The sequence below is a fragment of the Brachyhypopomus gauderio genome, chromosome 6 (assembly GCF_052324685.1).
Source record: "Brachyhypopomus gauderio isolate BG-103 chromosome 6, BGAUD_0.2, whole genome shotgun sequence".
Lineage (NCBI taxonomy): Eukaryota > Metazoa > Chordata > Actinopteri > Gymnotiformes > Hypopomidae > Brachyhypopomus > Brachyhypopomus gauderio.
The window spans coordinates 583,484-597,381 of NC_135216.1; the positions used below are offsets into that span (position 1 = coordinate 583,484).

The following is a 13,898-nucleotide window of genomic DNA, read 5'->3' on the forward strand; positions in this document are numbered from 1 at the left end:
AGAGACTGGAGATGTTTTTGACAAGCCCAGATCCGGCAGACCCCATAAGTCAACTGCTCGGGAGGAACGTTTGTTGGTTAGAAAATCCAAAGCCCTTCCCTCTTCCACTTCAACAGAGCTCCACCAGGCCTGGTCACCTGAAGTCCCTGTGTCAACTAGAACAGTTTGTAGGATTCTGGCTCGAAATGGCCTCCATGGTCGAATCAGTGCCCAGAAGCCAGCACTAAACAAAAGGCTAAACGGTGGATGCTGGAAAAGTGGCAGAAGGTGGATTTCTCAGATTAATCTTCAGTTCAGAATTACACCACAGCCACCACAAATACTGCAGGAGACCTACTGGAGCCTGTATGGATCCAAGATTCACCCAGAAAACAGTCAAGTTCGGTGGTAGAAAGATCATGGTCTGGGGTTACATTCAGTATGGGGGTGTGAAACATTTGCAAGGTGGCAATATCAATAGCCTAAAATATCAAGATGTATTAGCTACATCTTACATTCGCAATCATAAAAGGGGTCAAATTTTGCAGCAGGATGTTGCTCCATCTCATACATCCATCTCTACATCAAAGTTCCTCAAGGCGAAGAAGATCAAGGTGTTCCAGGACTGGCCAGCCCAGTCACCTGACATGAACATCATTGAGCATGTTTGGGGTAGGATGAAAGAGGAAGCTTGGAAGACAATTTTGGAAGACAAGAAGAATTTTGATGAACTCTGGGAGGCATATAAGACTGCGTTCTTTGCTATTCCTGATGACTTAATCAATAAATTGTATGAATCATTGTTGAACTGTATGGTTGCGGTCCTTCAAGCTCATGGAAGTCACACGAAATATTAAATATGGCTCTAATAGCACCACAACGTCATTCACCAGTGTTATGAAGCATATATTTGTATACGAAGTGAATGTTTGATTTTCACCTTACTTTCTGTGGGCGACAACTTTTGTCTTGCCAAAATATGACCTTTGTGTGTTCATTAAATGATCAGTATTTCTGCAGTAAAGCAAATTTATTTTCGTGAATTAAATCTCATTTGGGAGGGTTTCAGCTTTCACACGAGTCATTTCTAAAACCAATCGATGAATTTAGTCAGGTTATAAGCTTTTGTTTCCACAACATGGATAAGCGACAGAACTTATGTCAGGGACTGTATGAGGACATATGTGGGTGTAAAAGAAGCAGAACAAAGAATCTGAATGGCAGGCAATGATTTTATTATCCAAACAATTCCCCTGCATTAGTTTCACTTACTGTAAAACATGGCCAAAAGAGAAAGTCAGAGAGCGAGAGAGCAAGAGAAGTTCACAGGAAACTTGTAGACACTGGATTAACCATTTAACATTGTTGCACATCCTATCAACTGGTAAACAAATTTCAGCTATGTAATGTAGATTCTAACATTCAAAAGCGGTTTCAAATCCAGCCACTAATTATTCTGTATAGGTTATAAGACACCAAAAAACTTTGACCTACACAGGTATTAGGGGTATGGCAACTGTGTATGAACAGAATTATTGCTTTCTGCAATTAATATTTTCATGAACTACTTTTCAAATCGGACGTAATAGGTCTATCCTAAGTGATTTCCCCTTACAAATCTCTCAAACAGTTCCCCCATATCGGACTACCTGAATGCTGAGATTTTACTCTATATAATTGACTAAATGCTAGAAGACCTAACGCACGCCACAAACCAAAAACAAATGTAAACACTGTCATTCAGTCATTCAACTGGAATTTTTCATTCATCAATTGCTTAAACTTAAAAATAAACCCCACAGTAAACTTGTGTCCAGGCATGTTTTCAGTGAAGGTCCAGCTCTCTCACTCTTTGCAGAGCCAAAATAAACATGAAAACATAAAAAGGAAAAGAGTACAAAGAACATATTCTGGTTGAACACCAGAGATGTGTACAATTCAACATACAACAGCTACAAAACACAGGACAACGCTGAGGGTTTGTTTTTCTTCTCTTCACTCTTTAATTTTGTCCTGCCACTTGTGAAGACAGCCATTTTTCAATTTACCACCTTGACGTTTACTGCTCTCCTCAAACAAAGACTGCTGCACCCTCATAATCAAGACACCACCACCAGCATCCATCACGCCCCCACCCTCCTCCCTTCACCCTAAAGACTTGGCCTCAACAAAAATGCCAATCGAGATTGCAGGGAACAGTGTCTATGTTGGTTTAGGAAACACCAACAAGAAAGTCCAAAAGTACGTTTTAGGACATTGGGCTAAATGAACACATTCTGAAAATAAAAGAGTGCTGCTGTTCCTACCAGTGAGCCCAGCTGTGCTCCAGTCTGTAGGTTTGGCATTTACAGACGATGCCTTCGGCTACTTGGTGACAAAATTAAGAACTGCATGAACTAAATCCTCTGCAAGGATGCTGGCTCAGTTTTGCCATCATCCATAAGTAAAGCCCCAGTTGTGATTAATGATGCTAACAGACTTTGGAACTGGAGGTCTCACTCATACATGCACACGCACACACACACACACCCGTATCTGCAAATACAATAGGCTGACAAATATGTTACCATACAGGTTGACAAATGCAGCAATTTTCAATGAATGCACAAAACAATCTCACTCACACAGACAGGCAAATACATGCAGGCACACAAAAGCAGTCACACACACTGTATACAAGTGACACATCTAGGCACACACACACACACACACACACACACACACACGACAAACACAGAGGCAAACTCACACTCGCGCCTATACACACACATCGGCAAACACATGGAAGCAACACACAACACACTTTTTGGTTACGCTTCAATTTAAGTCCTGAAAATCAGTATTACCACCCACCTGTTAGAAAACCAAAGACCTTAAGACCTTACACTTTTATCTGTAAACTGTATTCCATGTTTACAATCATACATCAAGTCATTCACAAACCTTATGAAAATTTCTGCTAAAGGAAGTAGCCCACCTCTAACCTCAGTTCCAGTGTGTACTACACCAGGACTGGTTATGTTGTAGTAACAGGCTGCACAGAGGATACATTGACCTTAAGGATAATTCTGCTCCCAAAATAGCAGAGACTGCTTCTAAAGTTAGGCGTGCACAAACAGCTGAGCCAGGCAGCATTCAAATTCTGAAAATGCGCAAAAGGAAGGGTGAATTATCCTACTGGTCATTCCTAACAGAAGGTTCCACTGTTAGTGCCTGAAGTAGAACACTTGTGCACTTGTGATGCCATGTCGGTTATTCCCAGAAGGTAAACACTACGCCTCATTGATTATGCTGAGGAGTTTAAAAGCAGAAAACAAAAGCAATTTGAGATTTCTTCACCAAAACACAGAGCTAGATACAAACCACTCCTGTGTAGAAACTATCAAACAAAATAAAGACAATTCTCTCTTGCAAATGTAGTAGCCCGTTTGCTTTGCATTCACAATTTGCAGTTAAGTGTATTTCTTTAAATATGTGGGGGGGGGGGATCTCAGCTGCCACAGTTAGAGAATGCTACAGTTTTGCTTACAAATTAAATTATTCAGATTCAATTCAAAGTCAATTCCAATTTAGAATTCAATATAAATTATAGAAGCCATTAAGTAACTCCAAAAATAACAATGTCCCCCCCCAAAAATATTCTTTCATGCAAATGACTTCCAGTTTTGCAAAGAGAAAAAAAAATCAAAAGAAGAAGAAAAAAAAAAAAAACACAAATTTGTTGATTTCATTAGGCTACCAGGACATTTTTCTTGCATGTACTCATATAACAGACTAGTAAAAGAAGATTAGTTAAGCCAGCATCGAAATCTAATTGAAAAGGGGAAAGGGAAAAAAAACTATGCTTTGCACACAGAACTGCCAGTGGGTGGGGGCAAAGATCATTTTCCTCTAAAACACTCGGTGGCTTGCAAACACCTCTGCTATACATCACCTTCCCTCTAAACACTCAGTGACTTTCAGCCACCTCTGTCAACCCTCAGCTGAGTAATTTGTATAGATGCACAAACTCCTTCCATTTACTACATCCTAATCTTTCACATGACTGTTGTTTTTAGGTACGCTATATTTAGGATTAAAACTTCTTCTGCAGTAAGATGTCTGAGGAACTGCTGCTAACCCTGCTTAAGGTAGGAATGTTAATTCCAACATTCGGAACATTAAAAAGATGACTTAGCAATACCAATACATTTTAACAATATAAAAAAACTCTTTAGCTGCCATGTCTTATTGCAGTATGTCCGTAAATTGGAATATTATGCCTGAAAATGTCAGGTAGTACGAAGTTTAAAAGTTTCATTCTAAGCCTATGAATCATTTAATTTACATGTCATTTACAGCCACACATTACTGCCACCAATCACTTGAGTGACGCAAGAGGTCATTTGTCAAAAGCACCCATCAGAACAAGCAAGACGTTTGTAGGTGATGGTTTCTGTCTCAATATATGACACCGCTTCACCAAATTATTTTTAGAGCTCGTAAAGAGGTACTCAGAGCTTGGCAGGTTAGCATATTTTCATTCCTTGACATACTTCACAAGAACAAAAAAAAAAAAAAAGACTTGAGAGATACAAATGTTGTTCTTGTAATCAAGCCCTTAAACATAATCATTCCCTGCTGAATAGCACCACTATAAACATTTTAAAAATATGCTTAGCCATTAAACCTTTCACCACTTCAATAAATTCTAATGTCAGTTCACACTTTAGTATTTTAGGTAAAAGACATAAAGCCTTCTGAAAGTTTGCAACCAAGCAGACATGTTAAGGCACTTCCGGGAGTTAAAAAAATGTGTTTGTGTATCTGCTTATATTCCTGAAACTACCGAGTATGGTCATAGCCACATGTTATAAAAGATAATATTTATTTGAAAAAACACAGACTTGTCTTGGGATTTCTCTCTTTTTAATTTTTTTAGCTGTTAAATGTTGCCAAGAAAACAAGCAGTAACATTAATGCTTCAAAACTTAGACTGTATACTTTTTACCCAGAGGTGCTTGCAGTTCACAATTAGCCGAATCCTCGTCTGTTCTGTTTAGATCTTTTTATTGCAAGCCTAAAATGGACTCTGGAATGTATATGTTCATACCCTAAACCAACCCCAGGTTCTGGTGCAAAGCATAATACATGTGTAGCTGACAACTCCTGTCTAACATATCTGAAATTAACAAAGGGGTGGGGGGGGGGAAACAAGGTGAACATGTAGACACCAGATCAGTGGCAGATGCTGGCATGTAAAAGCTGTGCAGAAAGGAGAACAGAGCAGAGTTGTTAATGAAATTCACATGGCTAATTATAAAATTTCAGTTTCAAAATGGAAGCTTATTTACTATGCAATGCACGCACACACACATTGATTGCCTTTAAACTCAATTACTTATACATTCAATATATCCACTCAATCACCCAATCTCTACAGGGTACTGACCTGGCCAGTTGTGGTAGTACTCATGGGGCTGGAGGCTTCATGGCCAGTGCCGGGATCTCCTGTTCCTCCACCTCTGCCTCAGAGTTCAGGCTGGCTGAGTGGAACTCGGCCACGTACAAGCTTTTGTCGATACTGCCAGGGATGGGCTTGATCTCAGTCACCAGCTGATCCTCGACTACCTTCAGGTTAAAGCGATCCTCTGCAGTGATCAGGTTAATGGCCAGACCCAGGTGGCCAAACCTCCCTGAAGAAAAGATAATACGGCGTTGGAGGAGGCTCTGTTAGATCAGGTACCACACTGTTGATACAGACAAGTGATTCCTGACCAGGGATCTGTATGGCTCTCTATTTTCTTAGATATTAGGTACATGATGACAAACTTGCTTCAGAGGATTCCTTGGAATTTAAAGCCTGTTTTCTGAACCTCTTATAGCGAAGACACACAGGATAGTAACTCAAGGTCCATTCCATGCATCTTTAACATCCATCCATGCCCCAGTCCTTGGCCAAACCCTCCTCTCCAGCACATCATTCTGGGCATCAGACCCCCCCCGTAATGGGGACCACTTTAACCATGGACTTGGGAGATGCTGCCTTCACTACACCTCTGTCACTCAAGTTATATATATTATGGATAGATATTTTACCTGAGCGTCCAATACGGTGCAGATAGGTTTCTGCATTCTTGGGAAAGTCAAAGTTAATGACCACATTTACTGCCTGGATGTCAATGCCTCTGGTGAACAAATCTGTTATGAAAAACACATGCACAAAATGACATTTCCAAAACAACAAGAATAAAGTCTCACAGAAGAATACGCTAACCCACCTTTAAACGTTAAAGAGTTATCTAAAATAAAGTCTCACAGAAGAATACGCTAACCCACCTTTAAACGTTAAAGAGTTACCTAAAATAAAATCTCACAGAAGAATACTCTAACCCACCTTTAAACGTTAAAGTTATCTAAAATAAAGTCTCACAGAAGAATACTCTAACCCACCTTTAAACGTTAGAGTTCTCTAAAATAAAGTCTCACAGAAGAATACTCTAACCCACCTTTAAACGTTCTCTAAAATAAATAAAATTCTACTGTATAATAAATGTGTGAAAAAATTGATTTATAAAAAAGTCAAGAGCTACTCATTTTTAAATGCTTGTGTGTAGGCACTACAGTAACACATTAATGAATTAATTTAAAAAGGCAAACTTACCCGTGCACACCAGATTTCTGCACAGTCCATTTCTGAAGTCATGGAAAACACGGTTTCGATACTCCTGCCAACGTAAGAAAGGGCAAGTCAAAGCAGCCCACATGCTAAGTAAATAATTTCACGTTCAACACAAATGAGGCATCTTGACTTCCTGATTAAACTTCTGTCACCTACATCACACAAGGAATGTTCTCACACTCTGCTCGACTGAAGCAGAGTCACACCTATTGACATACCTGCATCATTTTGGCATGAATGTAGAAACAAGAGTAGCCCAACTGGGTGATTTTCTTGGCCAGGAGTTCAACTCTTTGAGTGGAGTTGCAGAAGATAATTGACTGATTGATTTGCAGCTGAAAAGGAGAAAACAAAAAAAAAACCACACTCTACTATTCACATTTAAATGAATCAACAGCAAGAATCACCTGTTAGAATCAAAGTGTGTGCGTTTACCCTTGAGAAGAGTGTGTTGAGGCAGTGCACTTTCTGCCTCTCAGTGACATAAGCATAGTACTGGGTGATGCCTTTCAGGGTTAGTTCCTCCATCAGGTTAATCTCATAGGGCTTCTGCAAGTGCTTCACCTAGAGATATACAGGGAACACAGGTTGGATACAAGTCTTTGGGCCTGTTTATTATCAGGAAATTTAACCGACATCACTCTTGCTCCTTTTCTTTTTTACCATAAATTTTTGTACGCTGATGGGAAATGTTGCAGAATAGAGCAAAATCTGCCTTTTCTTGGCCAGGAAGCTTATGATGTCTTCAATAAGCACCACGAAATCCTGAGAGAGCAACTTATCAGCCTGTAAGAGGCAGAAACAGAGCAGTTTAAGAGAATGAGCAGAGTGCTGATGCAATTTAATCACTGTACAGGTTCAGTTTCCCTTTACAACCAAGAATGAAACAAACAAAAAAAAAACAAACAGCACTACCAGAAACCTCACCACACAACAGGTGGATATGGGACCGACACCATGTCACCACACTACACAGAAGAGTGTGGTGGGGTCACATTAGCTCAGTGTCATTAATAGGGCTGTTCACACAGGGTGAGATGGCTGCCTCGGTCCTGGTGATATTTTGGTGTTACATCATCTCTGATATACTGACACTTAAAGTACCATATTTACTCTGTTCTAGGCTAGCTAATAGCTAAATAAGAAATCAAACTACATTTGTTAAATAATAATTTTATAGAATTTATCCCAGTGTTACCACTGGTCATTATGGTCTTAAAGGGGCGGAGGGGGAGAGACTAGCATAAATACTGTTGTTAAATGCTTCATCTTAGTTCAATAAGAAACAAATTAAGCACTACAGGATGTTAGTTAACAATCAGTGCAAAAAACAAACACACAACCAAAGAATTCCTACAACACTACGTATGCCAATAAAAATTACCTCATCCATAATCATCATTTGAACTTTATCCACCTTGGCTACTCCCTTCTTGATCAAGTCCAAAATCCTGCCTGGTGTAGCGATCACAACATGCACTACGCACACACACAAAAGATAAAATCACATTCGTCAAAAAATGTATTAAGTAATCCAATCTAACAGAAACTCTAATATGGTTGCAGTAGTTTCTAAGAAATAGAATATTATGTTTTATGAGTGATGAGAACAGTGTGTATACACAACATTTACTTAACATTCATTAAATATGTAGTATATGCTCCATAAAATATAATAGTTTTCTTGTTTTCCACCATATATCTGTGCTGTATCCATAATACATCTCACCTGAAATGTTAATCTAAGCAACATTTAAAGAGCTATTTTGTACAGGACAACTGGTTTTCCAAGCTAAAACTACAGACCACACAAGACAATGGCGGCTACTGTATTCATATGCTCCAAGGTCCACTGGGTTGTGTTTATTTTTACCAGTCTCATCCAGACGCATGATGTCATCCCGTAGGTTGGTTCCCCCTGTGGTTGCCATGACTTTGACTCCACCCAGATGCTTACTAATCTGGATGGTGATCTGGCTGACCTGCAGGGCGAGCTCACGAGTGGGCACCATCACCATGGCTACAATTAGAGAGAAAGACTCAGCCCAGAACACACCAACCACCTCGTCAACCTGGTTCACATTAATATAGCTTGTCTAAATCAGTGATGAACAGCAAAACAAGAGTCAAGAGAAACACAGTTGGATACCCTGAATGTGGTCTTTCTTCAGGTCAATCCTCTCGAGCATGGGGATCAGGTAGGCCCCACTCTTCCCTGTCCCATTCTTAGCACGAGCCAGGATGTCACGTCCAGAGAGAGCGATGGGAATGCTCTCCTCCTGAAGATAACAAACAACATCAATGCGTTCAAACGGTCAGGAAAGGTAGCCTGTAGCTAACCTAACCTTAAAGTGGAATTCAAGTTTTCTTTCAAAAGATCTAATACACTCAATAAGACAAAGTTATGCAGATTGTTTTGAAGAAAGATACATAATCATCTTAGATGTTCAAAGCAGTTAAGAGAGGAAACAGGGTGCAAGTCTTTATATCCTATAAACGGTCAAACCTGACACATGAAAAGTATACAAATGTATTGCAAAAGGTTTTGGCCTACAACATTGTTTTGTACAGACTAGTGCAAGTTTGTAAGGAGAACAATCAAAGTTTGTCAATTTCTGGGAACCTCTTTAAAAAATATATATAGTACACAGAATTCCAAGGGACACCAGAGGACTAGATGCCAACTTGAAGAATGCCCAGGATGCCATAAGATCCGCAAGGAAATTGCAGCATCAAAGTGCATACATAATGCAGAAAAACAGACATAACAGGGACAAATAAGTTAGTCAAAAACTGAAGAGGGGTGGGGTGGCATCACAGAAAATAAAATAAAGTGTGATATATACCACATGTCCCTTCTACATAGGCATGAAAACATTCAGTCAGATCATTAGATGGGGTAATGACAGGATTCAGTAGCAGACCTATCAACAGCCACTTCCTGTACATTAAATGACCCAAGCTTTACATCACGACCGAGAGAGATCTATATGCACTTTGGTGAAATGTGATTGGCTATGGTAAAAAAAAGAAAAGTGATCAGGACAGAAGGAACTGAACCACAGTAAGGCCACGTAACTGACCAAGCGGCTAGCCACAAATACTGAAAGTCTGTAACAACAAATGGAAGGTGCTGTCGTCAAAACCAGAAAATTCCTCAATGCACTTGTAAAATGTCCTCGGTCATTTGTTAAATAGGAATGCCTTTATTATCCATATGATTTAAGTGAATGAGTAATGAGGTGTGTTCTGTTTGCTCTGTGTTCTTCAGATATCTACTTCGCGTCAGCTACTGATTAATTCATATATATATATATGGCGAACGAGAATTGTTGACCGTTTGGGGGGGTTGTTGACGTTGTTGAGGCCATAGGCCTATACTCCAACGCTAGGAATCTAGCACTAGGACCATGGAGCGGATTTTTTCTGCAATAGCGCTAGATTCGGCAAAGTTCACATCGCGCCAGAACAACTGAACAACACACACTTACAATAATTTAATGCCTCCCCTCATAAAATTCCAGACATTTTAAGACATTTTTAGGCCTTGAATATGGAAAACTAAATTTAAGACATTTTAAGACTTTTTAAGGACCAGCGGGTACCCTGGTTGAGATGGTAAATATCACCTGACGTTGACAATATATACTAGTTATTTTGTGACATCTCCCATGTACACATCTAAGTGGATCTTTATTCACTCACTCTCAGTGATTTGAGTGTAGGTTCAGAGGTGCTGAAGTACCTGAATGGGAGATGGTTTCTCCCAGCCCATTTCAAAGATCCCCATCAACAGTTCCCTCTTCAAGCAGTAGTCCTCAAACTCATTACCCTTGGTGGACGTTACATCCTTTAAAAAGTAGAAAGAAAAGCTCTTGGAGAAAACTGCTTCATTTAAAACAATACTGTAGCAAACACAGACAGTGAAACTGTAGTTTTTTAAACACACACACAGGCCACTTTATTAAGTAGAGCTGTTGTTCAACTTCTCATTAACAAAATGCTCATCAGAAATTCAGTGCATTTACGTATGTAGACATAAGAGAACAGCAGTTCTCTGGGCAGAAGGTCAGAATAAAATGGCCAAACCGAATTGAGCTGAGAGAGGCAACAGCCACTCAAATAACCATGTTACAACCAGGGTATAACAGAAGAACATCTCTGACTGCACAAGACGTCAAACCTAGAAGCAGATGAGCCACAACAGAAGACCACCAATCTGCCTGCCATCGATTTCAGCTATGAACAGACAACTGAGGCTACACTTCAGATATTCACCAAAATTGATGAAAAACATTGCTTGGTCTGATGAGACCCCATGTTCTGATCATAGTTCCTAATTCAACTGTTCAGGCTGGTGGTATTAGTGTAAAGGTGTGGGATATTTTCTGATTACTGTATTTAAACATTTAAAAGGAAAATACTAATTCATGCTTAATTAGTAAGTTTTAAGTTTCTTTATAATTGATTTGTGTGAAATAAAATTTGAGAAAATGAACAAGTGAAACTTACTGATGTTTTGATTCTATTGTCTTTGGGTGGGAGCTGTAGACTTTTTTTCCAGTCATCACCAAACCTTGGAAAGACAGACAATGCATACAGAAGAGATATATTACATAACATAGCTACTTTTCCCTTAATTTATTTCATTTATATAGTACTAAACAAAAGACATTATTGTCAAAGCGGCTTTACAGGAACATGGACCTCTTTCAACTAAAATGTTGGCTCACCTGATTCCCGGTTCTTCTTCCGAGCTCCCGGCAGGATTCTGGGCTAGAGCAGGAATCTTTCCCAGCTGAGCAGTCCCACTCAGGGGTCCAGTTTGAGAGGTTGGCTTGGGCTGTCCTCGAAGCTGTCCGTTCTGCTTGCTGAGATCCATTATCACAGTGCCTACATTCTCCATCCTCGCAGTGGCCATGTAGAATCCTCTTCACTTTTGTATTTATCAAAGACTCAGCAGAGCTTTATTTCTCTTATTCCACTGCTCCTTTTCTACTTTTTTTTTACACTAGGGTTTATAAAACGTCTTAACGTATTTACAGTGTTCTCAATGTCTTTATCCAAATATCAATAAAGATTCTTTATATATTTACAAATGCATCTATGTACATGTACAGTATGACCTCTTTAAATAAGAGCAACTGACATCACAAGATTAATCTTAACATGGGAACTCTTCCAAATGAAGAGAAATAAACATTTATATGCATAAATATAGTACACCTGCACAGAGTATAGAAAATTATACTACATGAGCAGGTTATAGAAAGTACAAGTCCTGTAATGGAACAGCTAAGGCAAGATGAACTATGGAGAGTATTGCCAAAAATGTTACTCTTGTAATTAGGAAGTTCTGTCTTTCTCTTTAAATTCTTTTGTATTTATGTATGCTGGATTACTGGTTATTTATATTACAGTTCGTCACCAACAGTTTGTTTTTTTCCCAGAACTTGCAAAATTTCCTTGCGTGTCCACGTCCGCAGCTTATTTGTAGTCTGTGATGTTGAAAATATTGTCTATATTGTTTGTGGACAAAGCAACACTCCAGGGAGTCAGAAGTCCAAAGCAAAACAGCTTTACGTTTCCCTTATATTATTCAAATGGCCTAGTTCAGCTGTCCTTGTATCAATGTTAGACTGTGTGCAAGTGTGAGCATGTGTTGTCCTCAGAATAGTCTTGCAACAAGACCTACACTTGTAGCACCTATGGAAAATCGAAAACAATAATCACAAATTAACTGAAAATAATTATAAATTACATATGTAAATGGAAGGCCAAATTAATAAAAAAAATGTAAAAAAAAAAACACTACGATTAAAACAAATGTCTTGCATCCCATCACAATAATGCATCGAATGTGAAAAAGATCCCAACAGCTGTCACAACCAAACTAATTAAACTTTGGTTTAACGCGACAGTTTTTTACTGGGCTCGTTCCTGGCGAGCTCAGCTAACTATCTAGTAGCTCAACTTACCTACATCCTACAAACGAGACACCACGGGCCTCGTCAAAAGGACGAATCGTTACAAACTGTTGTTTTCAGCACCTTTGGCTATTTATTGAGAGTCCAGTTATACATCTTTGCTAACTGACTGTAGTGTTAAGCCAGCGTTAGTCGAGCTAATACAAGCAAACAAGTGCGCCGAACAATCCCACAGCCGTCCAGCTACACAGAACGCGCGCAACTGCTAGCTAGTTACATTAGCATTGTTAGCAGCGTTAGCTAGCTAACGATTTTCACAAATCAAAATTAAAGTGATTATATCGACGGACTAGGATAAATAACGACAGCTCTTTATTTTATAGTTAATTTATAATTATGAAACGAAGTAATAATTACACGTCGGTGAAAGTTAACTTGAGTAACCAGCTAGGTTACCTAGCTAACGTTACAGCTACCAAACCTGGACGTGTTACGTGGTGAGGAGCTGTGGGCCTGTTGGCGAGCTAACTGGTTACAGCTAACCTAGCTGCTAGCTGCTAGCGCCCGCGGCGGCCAGCACGACCAAGACGGCACAACACACTCGATTATTACAGCGGCTACTTTGAATACACGTACCCTTTGCTCCACTTCGCGACGTGTGCTAAATTGAATAGGCAAATCACTTGTTTAACAATACTGTTTTCAAAATGGATATATTTACTTCAACCAAGTCGTCTCTTTTGTTGTTTTTTAAACATGGTCGGCCTCTCTTAATCGCTGCACTTTGCCGTATTGGTAAAAGTGAAGACACGGCACTGCCATCTATAGACTGGAGTTCACCAGGTTTATTAACGATGTGAAGTTCGGTTGTATATTCAACTTTTCATTTCCTAATTAAATGTACGTTTCAAAACAAACAAAGTCCATGTATAAGAACGAAGTCCATGTATAAGGTTCCATGTATAGTTTAGCAAAACATTCTACATGATTAAATATCTATTGTTTCCTGAAATAGCTTCCAAATTACAAATAATATCTAGAAATCAACATTTTTAGGGATTTCAACTTTCATTCACATCAGTACCCAAACCGGTCTTGTAGGTATAGATAATGACAACTGTAGACTCTGGTTTCATACATTTGTGCTTTATTTTTGTATTACACTTGTGTTTTGTCATTATGAATAGAATAGAATAGAATAGGTACTTTATTAATCCCGAAGGAAATTAGGTATGTTTTCCCGGATGGGTTAAATACAGAGTAATTTCCCTAATAGCCCAATAAAAGAGCTTTTAATTTACAAAATACTTTTAGACTTTTTTGTAATACTT

General features: G+C 39.1%; 1 protein-coding gene across 4 annotated transcripts; it reads right to left on the minus strand.

Moving 5' to 3' along the window:
- Positions 1 to 1,193: 1,193 nt before the first annotated feature.
- On the minus strand, positions 1,194 to 13,419 carry LOC143516430 (putative ATP-dependent RNA helicase ddx6). Of its 4 annotated transcripts, none has more exons than XM_077007999.1 (14): positions 13,289 to 13,419; positions 11,374 to 12,346; positions 11,153 to 11,216; positions 10,386 to 10,490; positions 8,790 to 8,919; positions 8,514 to 8,660; positions 8,025 to 8,119; positions 7,304 to 7,426; positions 7,076 to 7,204; positions 6,859 to 6,975; positions 6,623 to 6,686; positions 6,058 to 6,159; positions 5,411 to 5,654; positions 1,194 to 5,223 (listed from the first exon to the last, which is right to left on the minus strand). In XM_077007999.1, exons 2-13 carry the CDS (start codon positions 11,559 to 11,561, stop codon positions 5,431 to 5,433), a joined length of 1,488 nt encoding a protein of 495 aa, XP_076864114.1. In that variant the 5' UTR covers positions 11,562 to 12,346; positions 13,289 to 13,419; the 3' UTR covers positions 1,194 to 5,223; positions 5,411 to 5,430. The 4 variants fall into 4 exon arrangements, with proteins under 4 accessions (XP_076864114.1, XP_076864113.1, XP_076864112.1 ...); XM_077007998.1 differs by having other exon boundaries at positions 1,194 to 3,270; positions 13,204 to 13,364; XM_077007997.1 differs by having other exon boundaries at positions 13,204 to 13,363.
- Between the last annotated feature and the right edge of the window lie 479 nt (positions 13,420 to 13,898).